This window comes from Aquarana catesbeiana, linkage group LG03 (genome assembly GCF_042186555.1).
Source record: "Aquarana catesbeiana isolate 2022-GZ linkage group LG03, ASM4218655v1, whole genome shotgun sequence".
NCBI lineage: Eukaryota > Metazoa > Chordata > Amphibia > Anura > Ranidae > Aquarana > Aquarana catesbeiana.
In genome coordinates, this window is record NC_133326.1 from 683,555,191 (window position 1) to 683,579,569 (window position 24,379).

At 42.5% G+C, this 24,379-nt stretch overlaps 1 protein-coding gene across 1 annotated transcript in view; it reads left to right on the forward strand.

Annotated features, from left to right (window-relative positions):
- DNAH2 (dynein axonemal heavy chain 2) overlaps positions 1–24,379 on the forward strand; it is a 391,751-nt gene that overhangs the window by 170,879 nt on the left and 196,493 nt on the right. The window contains exons 23-29 of the mRNA XM_073623723.1: positions 765–928; positions 2,467–2,628; positions 4,484–4,587; positions 9,634–9,790; positions 14,509–14,591; positions 15,481–15,661; positions 22,390–22,522. Coding sequence (XP_073479824.1) covers positions 765–928; positions 2,467–2,628; positions 4,484–4,587; positions 9,634–9,790; positions 14,509–14,591; positions 15,481–15,661; positions 22,390–22,522 — 984 coding nt within the window. The remainder of the gene's footprint in view (positions 1–764; positions 929–2,466; positions 2,629–4,483; positions 4,588–9,633; positions 9,791–14,508; positions 14,592–15,480; positions 15,662–22,389; positions 22,523–24,379) is intronic.

Here is a 24,379-nt window from a genome sequence, read left to right on the forward strand (position 1 = left end):
CTCAAAGGTCAGCTTCAGCTAGCCACACAAAAAGGGGTCCACTAGGCCTTTAGACTAGATCAGTGTTCTCCAAACTGAGGCCCACGGGCTGGACCCAGCCCTTTGTTTGCCTTTATCCGACCCTTGGGACGCTATTTCTTCCACTGATATGATGCACTATTCCTCCCACTGACACCAAAGATGTGGTAATATTCCTCCCACTGACACCATCAATGAGACACTATTCTTTTCACTGATCTCATTTTCCACTCCCACTGGCCACAGTCTGGTCCCCCTAAAGTTTAAAAGGTATTAAACTGGAACTTTCTTTGGAAAGTTTGGAGACCCCTGGCTTAGACGGACCTAAGTGTGCCTTGCCCCCTTCAGGAATCTTGCGCTCTAGGGAGTCAGGGAGGTCCTTCCTCTTTGGGAGGGTACCAGTGATGCACCCTGTGCACTTTTTTAGTTCACATGGTGTTTAGTTTTTGTGCACTGCACCTCGGGCTCGAAAAAAAAAAAAAATCTAATAAGAAAGATGGATGCATGTGAGGCCAGCAGGCCAACTGTCCTGCTTTAGGATAAAGCCCCTGAACCATTATGGCTGCTCCCTTCCCATAATCCCCAGTTACTCCTAGAAGGTACCAAATCATCATGGTTGCATTTCTTCCTGTAGTCACATTATTGGAATCCTGAAGCTTTACTGGTTGGCTGGTGGTCCTCCACAGCCATCACTATAACATAGGTGGTAAGATGTGTTTTTTCTTAATCATTCATCTTTTCTACAGGTCCCGTCTCCAGCTCAGTAGGATGCGAGCCGGCTCTGGAACAAATAGCCATGTTCCGACAAATGATGAACACCTTTAAAGAGGAGGAAAACACCATTCGTTCTGGACTCAGCATGTTCAAGATAGAACAGCCGGGCTCTAAGGATATCCAGGCCATGGAAAAGGTGGGTGAGAGAGACGAAAGGGTCTGAACACAGGAGGAGAACCGAGTTCTGTTAGTTGGACTTGGACTTTGAGTAAGAGGAAGGAATGCAGTTTGCTCATATCATCAAGGTTCTTGTGGAGGCCTAATTGTGGAACTGGTGTATAGCTGTATAGCTGAACTCCGGGATAAGCAAATATTGTCTACATTACAAGGGTTATGTGTATTCTTCTTTGAATCTTGGTGTGATTTTTTTATTTCTTCCAGATCTGTGCAGTAATCCAGTGTGAGACTTTACATCCTGTAATAAAGACTACTCACTATTGCTCCCTCTCCTAGTGCAGGGTGACTGGTCTTGTCTCCGCCCCCTCTTGTAGTTTTCTACAGGCAGCCTGTAGTAGGTGAATCTGCTGAACCCGTCCAGAGCTCTGCCCAGGATAAGTACAGCACAGTGATGACATCACTGGTAATATCTGGGTTTGTAAATGTATTTGGTACACACAAGTAGATTTATATCCTTTGTGGCTGTAGAGAAATATATTTAAATTAAAGTTTTTGTCTGGAGATCAGAACCTATGATTAGAGAAGACGGGCCCACACAATCATCCCCCTCTCTAATCATAAACCCTGTTTCATTCATAGAAACTGTAGTACAGCTTCTATGAATGGAGTAGCTGGATGGAAAAGGTAGACCTACTTGGGGACTCTTGATGAGGCTTCCTTAGTTCTATTAACCCTCACCACACCAGAAGATGGTGGCACGGGTGAGGGCATCAGAGGATGAAAATTTCTATTATACCAGAAGACAGCAGCACAGGGGGCACATCACATTGGAGGTAAGTAATACCCCTTGTAATGATTTTAATTTTTTTGTTTTAACTAAACTTAGGCTTTAAATATTATATGTGGCTCTTTGGAGGTATGAGCAGCTGCATTTGACAGCCACGGATTTAGATCTATAATAAATCTGACATGTCATTGGTTCCCATAGGCAGATCTTCAGCTCTTCCACTGGTTTTATATAAAAGGTTGCACAGTGGCTAAGTGGTTCGCACTTCCCCCTAGTAGCTCTGGGGTTATCGGTTTGAATCTCAACCACGGCACTATCTGCCTGGAGTTTGTATGCTCTCCCTGTGCCTGCATGGGTTTCCTCTGGGTACTCCGGTTTCTACCCATACTGCTAAGACATGCTGGTAGGTTAATTGGCTCCTGTCTAAATTGGCCCTAGTATGTATGAATGTGAGTTAGGGACCTTATATCGTAAGTTCATTGAGGGCAGGGACTGATGTGAATGTACAATATACTGTATATGTAGAGCTCTGCGTAAACTGATGGTGCTATATAAGTACCTGTAATAAATAAGAGGTTCATTGCTGCTTATATATGGAACAACAGGGAAAATGATGTCTGTAGTGGCTATGACAGTCAGTCTGCTGGGACCTCAGGGGTTGAGCAAAGCTTCTTCCTTCCCTCCACTTGTGTCTTCCATTTTGTCTCACTGCTGCCTCTTTTCTACAACCAGACATAAGGATTCTAGAACTGTCTCTTCTTTCTCCGCAGGACCTGGACTCTTTACAGCTGGTATGGGAAGTCACTAAGGAATGGGAACAGAACTGGGGTGATTGGAAGTCTGGTCGGTTCCTGACATTGCAGCCGGAGATCATGGAAAACACGGCACAAGGCCTGTTCAAGAGGCTGAGCAAACTCAGCCGAGAGCTCAAGGTGAGAGCTGATTTAAAGCTTGAAATCCTGGCAGAAGAAAACATTAAGGAATACAGATTTTTTTTATTTATGATTTTTATATTTTTGAAAATTTGGTACCTAAATTTGACCTGGTATCAGCCTCTTGCAATCCATTTAACAAGACAAATCATGGCGATGCTCAATCATTGGCTAAGCAGGCCATTTAGATAAAAACTTCCAAAATATCAATAAATGCTTATTTTTGTTAGCTTATGAGTTGTTACCTGACCACTGTGTTGGCTCTTGCTGCAAGGGCGGTGGGTGGCATCCCAAATTGCCGCTTAGACACCGCTCTGTACGCTCCAGCTGGAGCCACCATCAATGACTAGCTAGGGGTAGGAAGGAAGGTGTGTTTGCCTGTATAATCCCAGGGAGATACTAGCGGGTACAGGACACTGTATGGCGTCTGGTACATAGAAATCACAGATGTGTATGTCAGCTTGACAACAAGAAACCAGGAACTTACCAGGTCTTCTCATTGTCACTGTAAAACAGAAGAAAGCTGCTGGCAAGATCACTGGGATATTGGGACACGAGGATAAGGAATAACAAGGATGGGCACATAGGTGTTGTTTAAGATGAATAAATTATATCTGCAAACTTTTATTAATTTGATGACACTTTAACATAAGACTTTGCTTTTGTTCTGACTAGCTTGTGTGCTGTGAAATTTTTTGTATTGTACTGTTATGTAAACTGTCCTGCCCATGTGCACCTTAGGTATAAATTAATCTGGGTGCCATTTTTACTTCGCCTATTACTGAACTGACTTTAGTAAACAGATTGAAATCTGTTTTATTGCTAGAAATCACAGCAAAGAATATAATACAGCATGAGATGTGTATAACATGTACCACAAGACATATTAAAAGTCCACGGAAGACCCCCAAGAACTCAGTATTCAGAGATTGACCAAGCTTGCATGCAGTGCTTTTTTTCCACTGGAACATGGTCGAACTCAGTTCCACCACCTCTGGCTCATACCCTCAGCTCCCTGCTCACCACTATCACTTGTAAACACAGAAGTCTGGCTTCTGTGTTTACAAGTGACAGCTTGTCTCCCAAGAGCTTCCACTGAGTGCAGGATGAGGACAAGAGAGATGCAGGTGCCGGGGTTCATTGCGGATGCTGACACCCCTACTGGATGATCTCCCAGCAAGTGAGAGAGGCAAAGCCACCTACAGTGTGCAGTGAGGTACTAGACCCGTAAGAGGAGAAGATGGGGGCAGTGGAGGGGGGGTTGCATGCAGAGGTCAGACCTGAAGAGGGGTGAAAGTGAGATGTTGATGGGGGATGCAGATGTAAGCAGCTGTGGAAGAAGGCTGAACTCTTCACTCTGTGTGGAGCGCACCCCTGAACTCTGAACTTTATACCTAGCACACCCCCAAACTCTGCATGTAGCTCACCCCTGAACTGTACACTCTGTGATTAATGCACTCCTGGTATTTAATTCCCCTTTAAGACCCTCCGACTGTTAGTGAAATTTGACCACAACCACTATTTGATTAGGTTTAGAGGGTGTGTGTGTGTGTGTGTGTGTGTGTGTGTGTGTGTGTGGGGGGGGGGGGGGTTGAGGGGTCATAGTTAAGTTCCTGCTTCTATTTTCTGAGAAAAAAAGCCCTGCTTGTATGTATGAGCACAGCAACAATTTCATGCATCTTCTCATAAGGCAAAGATAGTGCTTCCCGATAGGTTGTTGAAATGCCGTATTGCATTTTGGGAATTAGAGGAACCTGTTTCTTATCTTGGGGCAAAATCAATATGTATATGCCTTGGATGAGGTTTATGTCTTGCGTCCCGAAGCTACAGGAAAATCTTCATCTTCTATTCACAGGAGAAAAACTGGGAGGTGGTAGAGACATCGAGGATGCGGATTGACCAATTCAAAAGGACTTTGCCTCTTATTGTGGACTTACGGAACCCAGCATTGCGGGAGAGGTACCATATGTTGTTCTTTGATTTTCTGATGTTTTGTGATACTTCCTCTAAATTTCTGATTATGTAGAGGATCACTGTTTAGGCAGCCTTTTACTGTCTGGCTGTGTTTCAGTTCCCGAGACAGAGGACCAGGTAAGCAATGTCTGAATGATGAAGAATTTCCCTTATTACGATAAAGGGATACTTTCTAAGATCAATTCATTACTACACTGTATGACTGCCACCAAATTATTGAGTTTAGGTGATTCAGGTGAAAAGTACTGTGAATGGTACAGCATACAAATACAATTTGGACAATTATGAACTTCCAACATTATGATAACTGTATGGGGAAGTCCCTTTTCTGTTCCAGCATGACTGTACTCCTCTGTTAAAAAGGCCAGCTCCTTAAAGACATGGTTTGATGAGTTTGGTGGGGAGAAACGTGTGTGGCGTAACCAGAGCCCTGACTTTAACCCTACTGAATGCTTTTGGGATGAATTGGAACACCAATTGCGGGCAAGGTCTTCTTATCCAACATCAGTACCTGACCTCACAAATGCTCTTTTGGCCAATTGAGCACAGGTTCCCTTAGACACTTTGCAAAATCTTGTGGAAATTCTGCCTATGGGCATAGAGGCTGTTACAGCCGTAAAGGCATGGCCAACCCTATATTAATAAATGACCAATGCTTTTGGAATGGAATGTCCAACAAGCTTGTATAGGTGTGATGGTCGGATGTCCACAAACTTTTAGCCACATAATTTTAATCAGGTAATTTTAAAGGGTGAGCATTACAGAAAAGGTGCAATATGTTAATTAGACACCATAGGTCCACTTAAATCTTAAGGGGTCATGGATGATGCAGCCTGAGTTGGCCAGCCTAAACATTCTGCAGAGCCAAGCTCTTCCTGGGGTATACAAAAAGGTCAGCTGGTAGGTATAATTTATTCTGGTCGGTCCAAAAGCCCTATTTCAGTTGGACATGTCTGCTACATCTGCTAGGAGAGCCTGCTAGACAGTACCGATACAAGCTCTTTAGCAAAGAGGAGGTGCTGCTCATTTGCCAGAACAGATTGATATCATGCAGTGCTTTGGTCATAGCTTCTACCGCATAATAAATTCGTGGAGAAAGTCCTTGATGCAGAATATTAAATAAATTTGGATACATTTCTTCTCGCAGAGACCCATAATAGATGGTGAGAAATATGTTGATGCTACACATATAGATGATCGTTGGTTTACCTTAAGAAGATTGCCTTTACTATTTGATTACAACTTATGTGTATAACCCATACACTGATGGTAAGAGTCAGTTTGTTTGGGTGATGGTGATGGTGTTCTTATCTCTTTCTGAGGCTTCTCCCATGGTGGATCTCGTCCAGTAGAGACTTTCTGTTTCCTCCTGATGGGGATAGCTCGGTTTGGCTTCATTTTATTTATGCTTTGGGACTTTTTTCCAATATGAATCATATATAATATAACTTTTTTAATTGTACCCAGCAATTTTGTGTCAGCTGCTTTTTTTCTATGTTGAATGTTACATTAAGTGCAACAGATTCATTTTTTATTATCGATACAAGAGTCCCAAACTACCCAATCTGCTACATCTGGAATGGGAAGATCCATGGCTCTACTCCAAGACTTTGCCAGAATGGTAAATGTCTCACCTTATCACAAACGGTAACTTACCAACTCTGCTCAGGAACCTCACTTCTTGCACTCATGGTCTCGTTCTTCTAGTCATCACTCATGGCCATAGACAAGGATGTATATTGATTGTCAAAGTTGTGAACCTTGTCCAAAAACTTAGAACAGGGGAGCAGTACAGCATCAATAAAACTGCAGCCACTTATCCGGTCTGATTACGCCAAAGGGTTGCTGGCTTTTCCCACTTATTCACAAGGGGAACAGTCATGCCCTTCTTGTGCATCCAGTTTTGTTCTTTCGCTCATTATCCATGGATTACTTTGAGTGAAAAGGAAGCCTATCATTAGATACATTGCTTAGCCCATTCTGAAAATACTAGTTGCCTTGATGTCCCTGTTTTCAATACTGGTATGGAACAAGGGTGCAGCAAGTGACATTAAAGTGTAATCAGAATTCTTGATTATTATAATTACTCCTTGATGCAGAAGATACCCAGCCAAGGGATCAGTCTAACAGCTAGGTCACTAGAATTTTCAGATCAGCAATAAGAGTGCCTGCATTTCTCACATGACAGTTTACCTTTAAAGCAATTTTTTCATTGTTCTTTCTCTTACTAAAAAACATTGAATTCTCCTAGTACAGCCTTTCCTAATCTTTTTACCCCAAAGAAACCCTTAAAATAATTTTCAGGTGTTGGGGAACTTCTGCTAAAACCAATTTCTTAGGAGTCAGTTAGAAAAATCTCTCTTACATTGGTGGTCAGTGGAAACAATGCCCACTTACAGTGGTGGTGAGAATTCCACCCTTACAGACAACTTAACGATGATTAGTATCCTGCAGCTGGCTCTACCAAGTGGTGTTTGACCCTGAACTATGTAGGCAGCATCAAATGGGAGATTAATCAGCCACAGCTCAGGGAACTCCTAGCAACGTCTGGAGGAACCCCAGGATTTGATGGAACCCTAGTTGAGAATGGCTGTCTTATAGGGGATAGAAGGTTTGGGGATTTTTAAGGTGCATATTAAATCAACTAGAAAAAAAATTATTTAAAAAAGTGTAAATTTTATTAATACATAAAACCAGCGCAATTGCATTATGAATGACTCATACAGTACAGTCCTTTAAGATACAGCACGATGGTGTGGTTCCCAACATGTTTCGCCCTATAATGGGGTTTCCTCAAGGAATGCTGTCCAGTAAATATCAGAGCCTTCCCAGAGTGTATTGCAATAGATAATGGTTGGAGGGTCAGTTAGACACCATGAAACAGAACATTGGACTACAGGTAATCATAGGAGGCATGAAAGGACCGAAGAGTCTAATTTGTAGAGAAGGTAACCACGAGGATAAAAAACTCTTTGGGGACACTCAGCATAGAATCTAAGAAATACGTATGGAGTGTGTATCTGTGTATCTTTCCCAATGCAATGGCACTGGTTTTATGTATTAATAAAATTTACACTTTTTAAATAATTATTTTTTAGTTGATTTAATATGCACCTTATAAATCCCACAAACCTATTTACCAAATAATTAAGGGATGTGGTGCTATACTGTTGGTATATTGTCCAAAAGCTGAGTTTTTGGCTGTCTTACAGCGTTTGGTGGAATCCTGGATCCCTAGAGTGTTTGGTTGAATATGTTCCCTCTGCATTAGCTTCGGCTTCCTCCAGTTGCATTTTTCTCCCACAAATCAAAACCATCATGGTTGGATTAGCCCCTAAGTGTGTATAACTGTTAAGGACATTAAAGTTGAGTTCCACCCACTTTTACAACTCTTCAGCATCCCTCACTAAACTGTGCACTGTAAACGAATTGGATATTTTAAATTTTTTTTTTCGAAAGTGAGTAGAACGCTTCATATACCAGAACCAACAATCAAATTTCCCCGGCCACAGGAACTTACCCAGTCAATCCACAGCAATCAGTTAGCATGCAAGATGCCCAATCAGTCAAAAGCCTGCTATGGTGAAACGCGTTAGGGCAGTCTTTGTGTGGGGACACTTTGTATGCTACCATGCCATCTATGGTCAAAGTGCTTAGAGGTGTGCATCAGTGTGCAGCTTGTAATGTATTGGTGTTTTGGAATCAAGAGCACTGACAAGCTCCTGTGCTGGCACCTGAATGGTCAACAGCGTAGGAGAGGCTTTAATCTGGAGCGGAGTTGTTGGCTTTGGATTACATAACAAAAGGATGATGCATAATGCATACCTGATCAAAAAGGTATATACGTAACAATGCTAATGCACCCAAAATCCCCAACCTCCATGTAACACATCTCCCTAAAAACAAACCAGTGCCCTGTTTACCATGGTAACCTGTCCAAGACAAGCCCTTATCTGCTGGGCTCTTCTGGCATTGGGTCTGGCATCAGGTCTCTCCCTGGTGTTTGTGGGTGGGTGTTGTGTTCTGCTGGCTGTGGCAGATCTAGTAGACATGAGTCAGGAACCATAAACCAGAAGGAGACAGAAAGTGCAGTTAAAATCACATCTTTAATGAAATGACAAAAATGACACAGTTCAGGAACGTAGTCAAAAAACAGAAGCCAGAGTTTGGATGTCAGAGCAGGTAATCAGACGACGGGTCAGGAAACCAGAAGTCAGCATAGTCAGGAGCAAAAATCAGGAACAGGAATCGGAGGGGAAGTCACAAAGGCCAAGTCATACTTGGGAGCACAGGAAGGAACGCACTGAGAGATCATAGACCACACAAGGACAAGGAGGAAATGAGCTAAGCTGCTTAAAGTGGAGTTCCACCCACTTTTACAACTCTTCAGCATCCCTCACTAAACTGTGCACTGTAAAAGAATTGGATATTTTTTTTATTTTTTTTCTCAGCACCTACTGTATATCTGCTGCATTCATTTTTCACTTCCTCCTCCCTGGCCGTGGCCCATCGCATCATTTCCTGTTTGCAATGCCTTCTGGGAAGGGGCGGCAACTTCCTCTGACACTGCCGTTGCTATGGAAACCTGACCTGAAACCTATCACACTGCTTGTGCTGCACTGAGCATGTGCGAGATCTGCAAGGATGAGATCCAGGAAGAAATACAGTCTGGCTTCAGATGCCCACACTTAAGATGGCCATGGCCTGCTGTAAGTTTATAAAATAACAAACTAGTGCTATAAACTAACAAAACAGACCTTAGTTTACAGACTAACTTTACTAGGATACATTAAGCTTGTGTATTATAGGGGTATTTTTATTTAAAAAGTATCATTTTGGCCGGAACACCACTTTAATAAAGTGTAAGGGACAAAGGTGAATGGATCATTGTTTACTGTAATATATGTTAGTGCTATATCATTTGGAGGAATCTTTAATAATTAACCCCTGATCAGCATCATGTAGGAGCCACGGCTGTGCAAGTGGAAGAAGCATTTTAAACAGACATGTCCGTTAATCTTCAATTCCCAGACACTGGACACAGATCAAGCAGGAGATCCAGAGGCCCTTTGACCAGACTGGAGATGACTTCACTCTGGAGAAAATCGTTGAGTTGGGTCTTGACCACCATGTGGAAAAGATCAATGAAATCTCCACCACCGCCACTAAGGAGTTGTCCATCGAACAAGTAAGACATCCCTTTATGTCACCTTGTTCAGTGATGTAACCAGAAACTTTTAGTACCTACAACTGACTCCAATGCCAATTTACCAAAGGCTTGAGACTCTCTTCCTACCCCTATATGACAGCACTGCCTACCAAAGCAGCCAATCACCCAGCCTCAGCACTGTCATGTGGAAGGGAAGAGCATGAGTCACATGCTTCACAATACCCAGAAGTATCAGATATTTTTTTTTTCTCCTAGCCGCTAAATGTGTATGACTATATGTTACTGCTGGGGCTGCCATTGAAGCAAATGTGTTGCTTTTATTTGCATGGGCAAAGCACAGGTTCACAATGAGTGTCCAAAAGTAAAAATTGTTTGTTTTGTCCCACAGCTACTAATCAAAGTCAGGCTTTTACATTAACGTTGCATAGTTTTCAGTTGTCCTTGGTTTCCAGCAGTGCCAGGACAAGATCATCCAGTGCCCAGGACAAAGGTGCCAAATTGCGCCCCCCCCCCCTTCATTAGGTGTGGGCTTATAATCCTTATCCTTGCCGCTTCTAGCGCTGGGCTGACAGAAGTAGTGATGCCATTGTCACTACTCCTATCAGCCTTATAGTAGAAAGAGCTTACGGCACCACCATCTCCCTACAATACACACTGCGCCCAGGGCAGCCACCCCTTCTACCCACCCCTGGTTTCCAGGGACATACTGAAGCCTAAGGGTTTGGTTTTTGTTGTTCAACAAGTACGCCCCTGAAGGTGTTCCTGGTTTTCAAAACTTTATCATATCAATTCAAATTCTGTACATACTGCTTGGTGTTCCCTGTAGCATCCCACATTGCAGGGCAAGAGCAATTTTATTGGCTGCTAAGGCTGTTTCATAGCATTGTAGGGGTAAGAAGGAAACAAAGCTCTGACTAAAACCAAAAATGAGGATTTCTTATTTCAGGAGCAATGCCCCTGTGTGCACCCTGTCTTTGGGCACATTTGAACTTACAAGCAGCCTTTATTTTCCCCATCAATTTTTTTATTTAAATGAAAGCAAAAGCACAAGTAACAGAAGCATCTCCAGTGGAGATGCAGTGAACAACATACAAAGGAAACATAGAAATAAACATAGAAATAATAATGTGTGCTGGTGCCTTATCGTATTATGCCTCCGTCCCCTATTTACCTTTACAAAGAACTAAAAACCTTTTTCATGGGACTTTAAATGAGGTACAACAGTTGCATAAAAAAGATTTATTGAGCAATAGATGAAAATCTTTTACATAAGAACATTTTTAAAACAGCAAGCTGATTTGTAAATACTACCGTGTATCGGCATACAGTCAAATGAATATTCATATAATAATACATATACAGATTTCACTCTTCCAAGTTTTACACAAAACATAAATGATGGGTACATCCTTTAGCTCAATGCATTTCGTAACAATAATCTCACTTCTTCAGGAGCAGATGCCCATTGTAAAATAAATCAGCTATATTTAGCAATCTAAAATAACACCTCCAAATGGAAGCCACCACTAGGTGTCTGGCTAGGGAGTTGTGGGGGGGAAGACATGGCACTCCATGCCCCCCCCACGAGGAGCAGTACCAAGTGTGAGTGAGCAATCATCCCAGACATGACTCCAGGTCCCACAGGAAGAGGACCTGGAGCCATGTCTGGGATGATTGCTCACTCACACAATAGCACTTAGTACTGCTCCTAGGTTTTCCCATTGGGGTGCCATGTCTTCCCCCCCACAACTCCCAAGGCAGATACCTGACGGTGGTTTCCATCTGGAGGTGTTATCTTAGATTGCTTTATAGCTGATAGCTTTTACAATGGGCATCTTCTCCTGAAGAAGTGAGATCGTCACAAAACGCGTTGAGCTAAAGGATGTACCTATCATTATGTTTTGTGTAAAACTTGGAAGAGTAGAATTTGTATATGTATCATATGGATATTCTGTTGACTGTATGCCGATACACGGTAGTATCTACAAATCAGCTTGCTGTTTTAAAAATGTTGTTATGTAAAAGATTTTCATCTATTGCTCAATAAATCTTTTTATGCAAATGTTGTACCTCATTTAACCACTTAAGTACTGCGCACCGCATATGTACTGCTATTGCGTGAAACAACGTACCTGTACGTCATTTTGTGCACGACATGCTCCGGCGTGCACACACTGCACAGCGGGGGAACCGATGAGCGGGTCCAGTGGCCGCAATGTCTGCCGGACACCCGCGATCGCTCCTCAGAGAGGCAGAACGGGGATCTGCCAATGTAAACAAAGCAGATCCCCGTTCTGACAGGGGAGTGCAGTGTGATTGTCTGTTCCTAGTGATCAGGAACAGCAATCTCTCTCACCTGTCAGTCCCCTCCCCCCACAGTTAGAAAGCACCTCCCTAGGACACATTTAACTCCTTGATTCCCCCCCTAGTGTTAACCCCTTCCCTACCAGTGTCATTTATACAGTAATCAGTGGATATTTTTTAGCTCTGATCGCTGTATAAATGTCGCTGGTTCCAAAAAGTGTCAAAAGTGTCCGATCTGTTCGCTGCAATGTTGCAGTCCCGCTAAAAATCACAGATCATCGCCATTACTAGTAAAAAAAAATTATAATAATAAAAATGCCATAAATCTATCCCCTATTTTGTAGACGCGATAACTTTTGCGCAAACCAATCAATATACACTTATTGCATATGTAGCAGAATATAATAATAAATATATATATATATATATATATATATATATATATATATATATATATATATACACACCTAAACTGATGAATACATTTTGTTTATTTTATTTTTTTTTTTGGATATGTATTATAGCAGAAAGTAAAAAATAGGTTTTTTTTTCCCCCAAAATTGTCGCTTTTTTTTTTGTTTATAGTGCAAAAAATAAAAACCGCAGGAGGTGATCAAATGCCATCAAAAGAAAGCTCTATTTGTGGGGGGGAAAAAGGACATCAATTTTAGTTGGGTACAGCGTCGCATGACCGCGAAATTGTCGGTTAAAGTAGCGCAGTGCCGTATCACAAAAAATGGCCTGGTCATGAAGGGGGTAAAACCTTCTGCTCCTTAAGTGGTTAAAGTCCCACGACAAACATTTTTAGTGCTTTGTATAAACATACAAAGTAATATTAACATAGTTCAAGTAAGCCATATTGCCATACCATCATGACAAAGTAGCATGTGCGGACAGTCAAATGTGGGTACAACTACTGGGAAGCAAAACATAAAATCGCACACACTTATCAATTATGAACATGAAGAAATCCACATTCTGGGCACATAGTTGCTAAGCATAAAAAATAAACCCTCTGGAGAACAAAGACGAGTGTGAAGTGTTCTTTTTTGAAAAATAAAAGTATAGGATTGCAGAGAATCCAAAATAATCACCCTTCCAGGGGATCTACAGGTCATTATCTGACATGACCTCAGATGTTAATACCGAAGGAATGTGTTTAGGGACACAAGCAGCCTTCTTACTGACTTCTTTATTGGACTACTCTGTTAAATATATTTTGGGCTACTGCAAGCCCACTCAAATTCTAGTGTACACAGGCATTTGGGATCAGTAAAACTATATGTAAACCCAGGGCTGGTACAAGGATTGTTGACACCCTAGGCGAAACCTCATTTTGCTGCCCCCCCCCCGACTCCACTCCCTTCTCCCTGCCATGTAAACCCCACCTTTTTAAGCGCCCTTTAAATGCAGCCTCACCAGCGCCCATCAAATGCAGCCTCACCAGCGCCCATCAAATGCAGCCTCACCAGCGCCCATCAATGCAACCTCACCAGCGCCCATCATATGCAGCCTACCAGCGCCCATCAATGCAGCTTACCAGTGCCCATCAATGAATGTTTGCTTGTTTCCATTCATTCGGGAGTCGGGACACAGACACAGGCCTCCGCCGCCGCTGAGCCTCTAACAGGCGGCTGCCTGCTGACGCTGAGACTTAATTGCTTGCTACAGAGAGAAGAGAACACCAGTGGCCAGGCGCCCTAGGCAGCAGGGCGCCCTAGGCGGCTGCCTAGTTTGCCTAGTGGTAGCACCGGCCCTGTGTAAACCCAAAAGTTTGGCATCATGTCTCACTGTATACAGTTAAAGCGATATTAAAGCCTTGTTTTTTTTGTTGTTTTTTAAAAAAATAATAAGCATGTTACACTTACCTGCTCTGTGCAGTAGTTTTGCACAGAGCAGCCCAATGCGCCTCCTCTTGGGTCCCACACCGGCGTTTCTGGCTCCTCCCTCCTGCTGGGTGCCCCCACAGCATGCTCTTGTTCCCGCACTGAGACTTAGCCCTCGCTCAGCTGAATTTGCACGATTTGAAACCCGCATTTTAGTCCAGATTCGGGGGCGGCTTGAAAGACATCTTTGCAAGTACGTGCACAGATGTCTATTGAAAATGCCCCCGAAGTCGCCAAAATTAGTGCACAAACTACTTATGGAAATCGGTGTGGCACCGCAAAATCGAAATTCGGAAATTTGAAAATTTGAAAATTCGGAAATGTGAAAATCCGAATTTTCGGATTTCCGAATTCTCGAAAAAAGCAAAACAACGAATGAAACGAAAACGAACACATTTTTTGTCAGTGCACATGTCTAATAAATATAATTTTTACATCATTGATTCTTTTATAGCCCTGCCTTAAAATTTCCTATTTTCTAATACAGGGCATACATATCATGTGCAGTTTTACTTTTGACATAATTTTCTTGTATTTGTACCAAAGGCCCTGGAAAACTTCACAAGAACCTGGGAGAACACGAAGCTGGACATTGTCTCTTACAAAGACAAGGGCCACTATCTGCTGAGGTGAGTGATACAAGGTTTGTTAAAACTGGAGAGTCCAAAATCTGGTGCAGCTCTGCATAGAAACCAATCAGCTTCTATATTTTTTTTTGTTGTCAAAACTTAATTGAACAAGCTGATGCTAAAAGCTGACCGTCTACCATCCACAGCTGCACCAGATTTTGCACTCTCCAGTTTTAGTAACTCAACCACAAAGAGTTGAAGTTTTTGGCACATAATAAAGGAATAATAGCCAAAAGTATATAATATGTGATCCAGGCCAACAAAACAGGAAGCTATATATCCTCTACTGAGACACATACAGTGAATAAAACCTGGAAGAAGTATAAACCTTTCCTTACCCTATCCAAAACTAAAAAATGCTTTTTGTCTGGCGTTAGGTTGTAAGATAAAAGATTCTTTATTTATAAACCCATAGTTATAAAGGTCTGTTTTACTTGATGTTCAGTGATGGCACCAGCCACAACTTTTCATTGAGCTGTTATGCTTACCAATTTAGGGAGGTTTCCCAGTGTCAACTGACCAAATCGTTTAATGGAATTCGATAAAGAATTCTTTTTGGGTGGCATTGCAGTAGTGCCAGCCAATATCCAAAGTTTCAGATGTTTAGTCACTTGACACTGTAAAACAAATAAAACGTGGCAGATTAGTTTGGTTGAAAGCTGACCAAAAAGTCAGAAACTTCCTAGAATGTTGCCAAGTGTACAGCCAGCATTAGGTCTTGTTAGTGGCAGGAAGACCAGATCATGGAAGCCTTTGGCGTCTTAATATTTTTATGTAACTGTTTTATGAACAACATACTTATTGGACATAGCAAGAGCTGGGATGGTGGCACACAAGTGACTAACATTTACAAAACAGTCACCCAAAAAAGTGAATTTTCTTCTAACAGAGGAACAGATGAAGTGTTCCAGGCTCTCGAAGACAACCAAGTCAGCATTTCTACCATGAAGGCATCACCATTCGTGAAAGCTTTTGAGCTGGAAGTGGACCGATGGGAGCGCTGTCTATCCCATATCCTGGAGGTTATCGAAACCATCCTTACCCTGCAGAGACAGTGGCTGTACCTTGAGGTGAGATTCATTTATAGGGGAACTGTTATGGGTTTTGGTCTATTTTATTTATTTTTTTGACATGTTTTTAAACTGAGGTTTTAGGTCTCATTTTTCCCTTCTCTATACAATATATGTTTTACAAATAATCATTTACTGTGTGGCACAGTGATGTCGGGGGTAGCACTCTCGCCTAGCAGTAAAAAGGGTCGCTGGTTCGAATCCCAACCACGACTACCTGCCTGAAGTTTGCATGTTCTCCCTGTGCCTGCGTGGGTTTCCTCTGGGTACACTGGCTTCATGATCCACATGCTCATACATACCTGGGAGTGTACAGCATTTTTCTGGCAGCAAAAATGATTGGTAGAGAGAAAAAGGTATGCATGTGCAGCTGGGAAGGTTGGGTTGCCCTACATAGGCACAGGAAAAGGTCACTGCAAGGGCTTGGGCAGAGAAACTTTGGACTTTTGTCAGTTTGAGGTTTAAAAGTCATTTGAAATCATTCAGAATTCTTTACATTTGACCCGCAGTTGGTAATTGAGTTTGTTATACGACTCTGTGTCCGGAAGGCAGCTCTCAACGAGATATAGAAAATACAGTGTAGTGCTAAAAACAAAAAATTGGAACTGTAATAGGAAATAGATAGGTACTCTTACCGGATGTGGTGGACCCACTTACCAGCGGTAGTGGGTCAATCGAGCTTATGTAGGCTGAATACCTCACAATGTAGATCTGGATGGAAAAGGGGTCACCCCCAGCAGGATACACCCGGGCTTCGGTGATGATAGTCCTGGCACAAAACCTGGATCCTTGCGATTCTTCAGTAGTGACAACAAATCTCCACTCAATGTACTGACCCTAAGAATGTCAGAATGTGTATAAGGGGCTCAACCAACGGTGGCAAAAATGGAGAAAAAAGGAAAAGGCTCCATATGGCGCAGGTCAAACCAGAAAGGTTTATTTAAAATGACGGTACATCAAAGTTCAATGAGTACATAAAGTGATTACGGGTAAAATATAAAATTCTAAAGAGCAATATGTGGAGCATGCGTAGCGAACCCGACGCGTTTCATCCAAAAATGGACTTCAACTGGGGCAGCTCTCAATGAAAACAGGTTACCTCCTGGCTAGAGGACCCTGAAATTAAGATTCATATATGAAACATTTAACTACCTGGCATCCGCGCTATAGCCGAATGACGGCTACAGCGCGGACCTACATTCCCGGGAGGCCGTCATATGATGTCCTCCCCTGTGCACGCTCCCTGCGCGCGCCCTACAGGGCGCGCGCCGGGCGCGTTGTGATCACCAAGTCACTGAGACTCGGCTGATCACCGATCTGTGTAAGGGGCCAGTCCCGGCCCTTACCATGTGATCAGCTGTCAGCCAATGACAGCTGATCACATGATGTAAACAAAAGATCGGTAATCGTTTTTTTTTTTTACTCACGCTGACAGTGCGAGTAGAAAAAAAAGCCGATCACCGGATCGGATGTGAGGGACATCGGTCCCCAAGTGGAAGAGGCACATCTGCCTCATCAGTGCCCAATAAAAGTGCCACCTAACAGTGCCCACAAGTGCCACCTAACAGTGCCCACAAGTGCCACCTAACAGTGCCCACAAGTGCCACCTAACAGTGCCCACAAGTGCCACCTAACAGTGCCCACAAGTGCCACCTATCAATGCCCACCTGTAGTGCCAATCAGTGCCACCTGCCAGTGCTGCCCATCACTGCCACCCATCAGTGCCCATCACTGCCACCCATCAGTGCCCATCAGTGCCACCTGCCAGTGCTGCCCATCACTGCCACCCATCAGTGCCCATCACTGCCACCCATCAGTGCCCATCACTGCTGCCTCATCAGCGTACATCAATGAAGGAGAAAAATTACCCGTTTAAAATTTTTTATAACAAAATATAAAAAAATAAACTTTTTTTTTAAAAAAAAGATCAGTTTTTTACATTTTTTTAATAAAAAGTAAAAACCGCAGAGGTGATCAAATACCACCAAAAGAAAGCTCTATTTGTGGTGAAAAAATGATAAAAATTTCATTTGGGTACAGTGTTGTATGACCGCGCAATTGTCATTCAAAGTGCGTCAGCGCTGAAAGCTGAAAATTGGTCTGGATAGGAGGGGGGTTTAAGTGCCCTGTAAGCAAGTGGTTAAAGAGTACACCAGACCAAAGATCTAAGAGAGTCAAAGTTACTTTAATATTGGTAAAAAATAAAAAGAAGCCACGCTAATAAGTGACATACATATAAATTAATTGACAATAGGTGAATAAACCACAGATTCAATATAAACTCAATTAGGGAATATACATAATAAAGTCCATCAACCGCAAGTGAATGTGCATATCTTGAATATTCAAACTGGTTAAAACAGCTCCCAAACACGGCTAAAGACTTGTGAACCTCCACCACATAAAGTGCGTACTTACCAGAGGGCAAGCTAATCATGCTTGCGGCTATCAACCCAGCCAGGGCCTTTATCCAGGGGATGCTGAAATCTTGGCACACAGTGGATTCTTTGTATGTAATAGGCAGGATACCCACCAATCAAAGCCAGGGCGACTCGGTTATCCAGTTGTCATAGACAAGGCAGGTTTACCCAAAAAGGAACAAGCTCACCATGGTGTAATTTAAAACACACAGGTCCCAGTCCGGTACACCTGCCAGGAGCTTGTTCTCGCGCTCACACAGCATACCGGACCTTTTCCGATCCTGGCATCTGTGGGCTCAGATACTTCAAAGATGGTGCCTGATGACCACGAGGATAACTACAGCGAAGAGTCACAGGCAGCGTCGGATGACATGGTGAGACATCGCTCCCTACCCGACCAACCCCTGACATATGCTGACATGTCGGCATTTGTTAGATATAAGAAAACAGCTTCTCCTCTGCTGTCACGGAGCTAAAAGCAGACATGCTGGCAATGAATGAAAGGGCCCAGAACTTCTAGGTCACAAGAGGGGCAAGGCGATCGCCAGATTAGAGTCTTTTTCTAATGCACATAAAGCTCAATTGATAGCGATGAACCGTCATTTAGAGGATTTGGACAATAGGGATCGGAGACATAACATCAGGGTGAGGGGGGTATCGGAGACAGTTTTCCTTGAACAAATTGTCCCGGCGCTGATTTCCATATTTAACAATTTGTTGGAAAGACCTGCGGATACTGCCATTGATTTTGAGCGGGCACATCGGGCTCTCAGGCCCAGACCAAGTGATCCGGCACCACCTAGAGATATATGCTGTATCACCAACTACAAGCTCAAGGAGGACATTTTAGCCCATGCACATCAAAATGAGCTGATCACCTTTAATGAGCAACGCATCACTTTGTTCCAGGACCTTTCGCCGATCACACTAGGCTATCGCAGAGCTCTGCGTCCCCTACTGGAAACCCTGAGAGCACGCCATCTTGGCTACAGATATCAGTTCCCGTTTGCTCTATCTCTTACTCAGGATGGGGTCCCGCACACCCTCAAAACCCCTGATGAGCTAACATCATTCTGCGCAGCTCTACAGTTGCCAGCGGTGGACCTGCCTGAATGGTATCGGGAATTCCGATCCCCTCCAGCACCTCACAGCCCAGCAGCTTCACCCCCCTCCACACCGACCAAGCATGTGCCTAAGAAGGGGAGATATCAGAAGCAACCAGGAGCGGACCCCACGAGATCTTCTCAATTCCCCAGGAGTGCAAGAGCTAAGGTGCCCACATGAGGTACTGGATCTGCAAGCATTTTCTCCTTTACTTATATAAACGGCATTTTGGAAGTATATGCCATAAGTTACTGTTTTGGTTATTACACTACCCTGAATGTGCCCCGGCTGATTTTTCCCAATAGAAGTGGGACCTTCTTCATCTTTTCAATGTTACCTAGGCGGGCACTTGAACGTTGCTTTCTGTTTTCTCAACCGCCATTCCGCTTTATCAGATCTTAATCACATAAGATCACGGTCTATTGGGACTTCTGTCACCGAGGTTGCCGTTTTCCCCCTACTGGGGATTACTGGTACAGCAGCAGAACACTTGAGTGCTCTTGTTATATATGGTTTGACTCATTATTATTAATCATCTACTGCTGCAGTGCTCTCTGGATGTGTGCGTGCTGCTTCTGTGCTCCCCTCTGGGGATGTGCGGGATGCGGCATGTACACATTCTCTGTTATCCCTAAAATCTAGTTGCCTTGCTGGGAATTTTTTCTAATATATATAATGTTATGCTTTTATAAGTCAGTGTTATATTACTTATTCATAAATCTATTTTATTAGGCTGCGGGAGGGAGCTGGTTTTCTTTTTCTCATATAGACAAATTGTTTGAATCTCTATCTAATCCGCCAGTCTCTCCCACGTACCCCACACTGTATCATACTTTGAGTGTCCCCACGGTGTCTTTTTTACTGCCCGTTAGGCCCCAAGGTGGGTACAACTAGAAGAGCCCCTCTACAGTTAGTAGACATGCACTCGTCATTATATTTGTACATAACCCTTTAGTCTCTATAGGGGTTCACCCCCCCCTTTTTCTTTTTTCTCTTTTTTTTTTTGTTACAAGTAAGGGCTCTTGCTATCTGGCTTAGACCCCTGTGAGTGGAAATGGCGTAGTCTTCTTTGGGCAAATACCCCACGCTGATCTCACACAATCTTAGAGGCCTTAATATACCAGAGAGACAGATATCCCTTTTAAGGGAACAGAAAAAGGTGCAGCCGGCCTTTGTATTCATACAGGAGAGACACTTTCAATCCCATTCCGTGCCAAGACCGTGTCGATTTTGCTACCAAAAAATTCAAATTTTAAGGTGACTCAACAATATGCAGACCCCTAGGGTCGATTTTTATTCCTGAAGGGGTTATGGCATAATAGACAGGTTAATCTTGAAAATGCATATTTTCCCAATTCAGGACACCTAACATTTTGTCGTCATTTGGTAGATGAACTTAAAAGCTTTGCCACTGGTTGTATCATATTGGGAGGAGACTTTAATGTCCCCCTACTCCCTTTGCAGGATACCTCCAATGGCAAGTCTAGTATCTCATATTCAATTTTACAGAAAATTAAAACTCTGCTGAACTCACTGACCCTGGTAGATACTTGGAGCCTGGCACACCCTACAGGTAAAGACTTTACGTATTACTCACCGTTACATAAAAAACACTCATGAATGGACTACATTTTCATCACTCAACGCGATCTGCCCCTACTACAAGCAGCCAACATAGGCATACAAACATTTTCAGACCACTGCCCGGTATCGATCTCCCTGGCGCAGAATGACAAACCTCCCAAACCATGTAACTGGAGACTGAACCCCACGCTAATATCTGATCCCACCACAAGTCCGCAAATTGCCATGGCACTTAAAACTTATTTTCAACTTAATGAAACTGATGACGTGTCACCCATGACAGTCTGGGAGGCTCATAAGTGCGTCATACGCGAAGAACTTATCCGCTTGGGCACCCATAAAAAGAAGGAAGCCAACAAAGATATTGCGTAACTGGCAGAAAAAAAAAAAAAAAAAAAACTCGCACTACTAGAATCCTAACATAAGCAATCTCATGCAGAAGCTACCTCCTTGGAGCTGTTAGAAGCTAGGGAGCAATTAAATTCTATGCTTAACCTCAAAGCGACGCGTATTCTTTACTTTAGAAAAGGCTTCTACTATGAGCACAGAGACAAATGTGGCAAATTTCTTGCAAAAGCTCTTAAAGATATAACCCATGCTCAATCTATTCTATCAAAAATTTTTTTTTGTTTTGTTTTCCATTCCCACCTTGAAACGTCATGATGGTCTATGCTCATTGCATTGACTTGCCCTGCTTTTGTACATCTTGTACGCCATTATTTCCTTAATAAAAAATTCTTATTGTAAAAAATAAATAAATAAATAAATTAAAAAAAAAAAAGGGATTCTGCCTGGAGCTTTTGGAGACAATGGGAACTCAACACCCATCACAGAGGTCATTAGCAAGAGTTTTCTTTTTTTAGGCACCGTAAGTGCAGGGTGTCAGGGACCCGCCCCCAAGGGGGCATTACCACAGTGCCCTTCATTCACAGTAAAATGAATCAGTACAATCCAAATGCAGCATATAGCTGTCCCTCACTGTACTTTTCTTTTGCTACAAGATGTCCTCAGACTTTCTTGTTAAAGGATGCCCAGCATCACACAAGTGGGAAGACTAGGAAATATTGTAAGGTCAAGGGTGTCAGAGACCCGCCCCCAAGGGGGCATCTCCACAGGCCCCTTAATTCACAGTATAATGATTCAGAGAACAGTGTTGCCATGTTTACATCAGTGCATCTCTCCGCATCATGTAAAACCACCTACTGCAGGAGAAAGTCGAAAAAGGAAAAAAAAAAAAGGAAGGAACCCTGCTGGCCACGTGATCAGTTTGGAGATTCATTAAAAGTAAGGTATAAAAACATATAGTGGTGGAGCTGAGCCTGCAGTAACTTCTCAACATTTACCAAAACTTGAAATATATTATTTATTAAATTAATATTATTATTGTATTTTATTTATTTACTTACTTTTTTTTTTTAGATATTTTTATTTAGTATTAATTTTGTATTATTTTTTGTTAAACTTAATATTAAAAATTGTGTTATTTTTATATACTTTTATTGTATATGCTGTTAAGATTTGGCATTTAGACCCGATGCATTGATTTATTCCACGTGCTATATGGTTTAATAAATATAATTCTGTCAAGCTTCATCCTCAACTGTGTCTTCCTCCGTACAGAACATCTTTATGGGAGAGGACATCCGAAAGCAACTGCCACAGGAATTGTTTGACCAAGTAAATATCAACTGGAAAAACATCATGGACAGACTGAACAAGGACAACAATGCTCTGAGTGGGACCCACTTTCCAGGTGTGTTGGGTGGTACGCCTAGGGCCGCCGATTGAGGATGCGCTTTGTATCTCCTTTAAAGCTGACCTCCAGGCAGACCTAAAATACAAAAATGAATACAGCTTTGTATTCTTCAACCTCCCTAGTGCTGACCTCAAGTATTACTTAGGCTTTCAAATTCTATATGAAATGATTAATTTTGAACATTACTTGGGATAACCACTTTTACGGTACCCTGAGCCCCAGTGAAAATCTAGGTACATGCTAAGGGGGTAGGATCCCCAGGATGGCAGAGCGGAGGGAGGATCAATCAATTTGTTGTGAACCTGGAAGCGTTCTACTCTGAGCGCTTTCAGGTTCACGACTGTCAGATTCTGGCCGCCGGTGACCAGGAATAGTTGTAAGCAGTTCAGGAGAAACATCAGGAACCTGAAGTCTTCATAAAGAGGATTACACGCACCTAGTGTTAGATAAGACAAATTAGTATTGCCTCAGTGAAAGGAATACTTCTAGGGCATATATATATATATATATATATATATATATATATATATATATATATATATATATATCATTTTAAATGCAACTTTTTTTGTATGTTTTTCCAAGAGAAAGGGTAAGGTAAAGGAGTTAATGCATCCTTAAACATATTTAATATTTAACGCCAGCAGTGTAGGTATCTTAATCTGACTTGGTAGAGCTGAAACTGGTAGAGGGAGAAGCAGTACAAAGAGACAGTTCTTTGTGCTACAGTGCTCGTGTGCTAAGAAGGAGCATGCTGATAGTTGGAAAAAGTAGAGTGACCGTGAGATGAACTTATCAGTCTGCTTCTATCACTGTCCAGTCACAGGTTAGGTGAGGGACAAGACCTGTAATGCCCTGTACACACGGTCGGATTTTCCGACGGAAAATGTGTGATAGGACCTTGTTGTCGGAAATTCTGACCGTGTGTGGCCTCCATCACACATTTTCCGACACACAAAGTTTGAGAGCAGGCTATAAAATTTTCCGACAACAAAATCCATTGTCGGAAATTCCGATCGTGTGTACAAAAATCCGACGCACAAAATGCCGCGCATGCTCAGAAAAATAAAGAGATGAAAGCTATGGGCTACTGCCCCGTTTATAGTCCCGACGTACGTGTTTTAAGTCACCGCGTTCAGAATGATCGGATTTTCCAACAACTTTGTGTGACCGTGTGTATGCAAGACAAGTTTGAGCCAACATCCGTCGGAAAAAATCCTAGGATTTTGTTGTCGGAATGTCCGATCAATGTCCGACCGTGTGTACGGGGCATAAGTGTTACTGAACTGCAAAAGTCAGGTCTCCTGCCCTGCCAGAGAGGGCTCCACTGTGTGGCAGAGTTGTGTAAATCTCAGAACTGAATGGACAGAGAATCAAATAAACTCCCTTTATATGCATTTCATCTGTGTATTTAGCTATTGGCCTGATTTAAATCCAAATTCGCGTATACGCAGTTTTTTTTGTACATTGTGTTTATTCTCAGTAATAAATAAATAAATCAAATACATCACAAACTAGCCTAGTATACTTCTGGCAACGCAAAAAAAAAATGGAAAGGGCAAAAACAGCACAGGGGAAACTGATGCATCATCACCATCACTCATTACATGACAAAAGGACACTCCAGAGTACTTTTGTCATTGATTTACTAAAACTGGAGAGTGCAAAATCTGGTGCAGCTCTGCACAGAAACCAATCAGCTTCCAGGTTTTATTGTCAAAGCTTAATTGAACAAGCTGAAGTTTGAAGCCGATTGGCTACTATGCACAGCAGCACCAGATTTTGCACTCTTCAGTTTTAGTAAATCGGCCCCAGAGTATCAACCAAAAATCCAGAAAAAACACGATACAAATG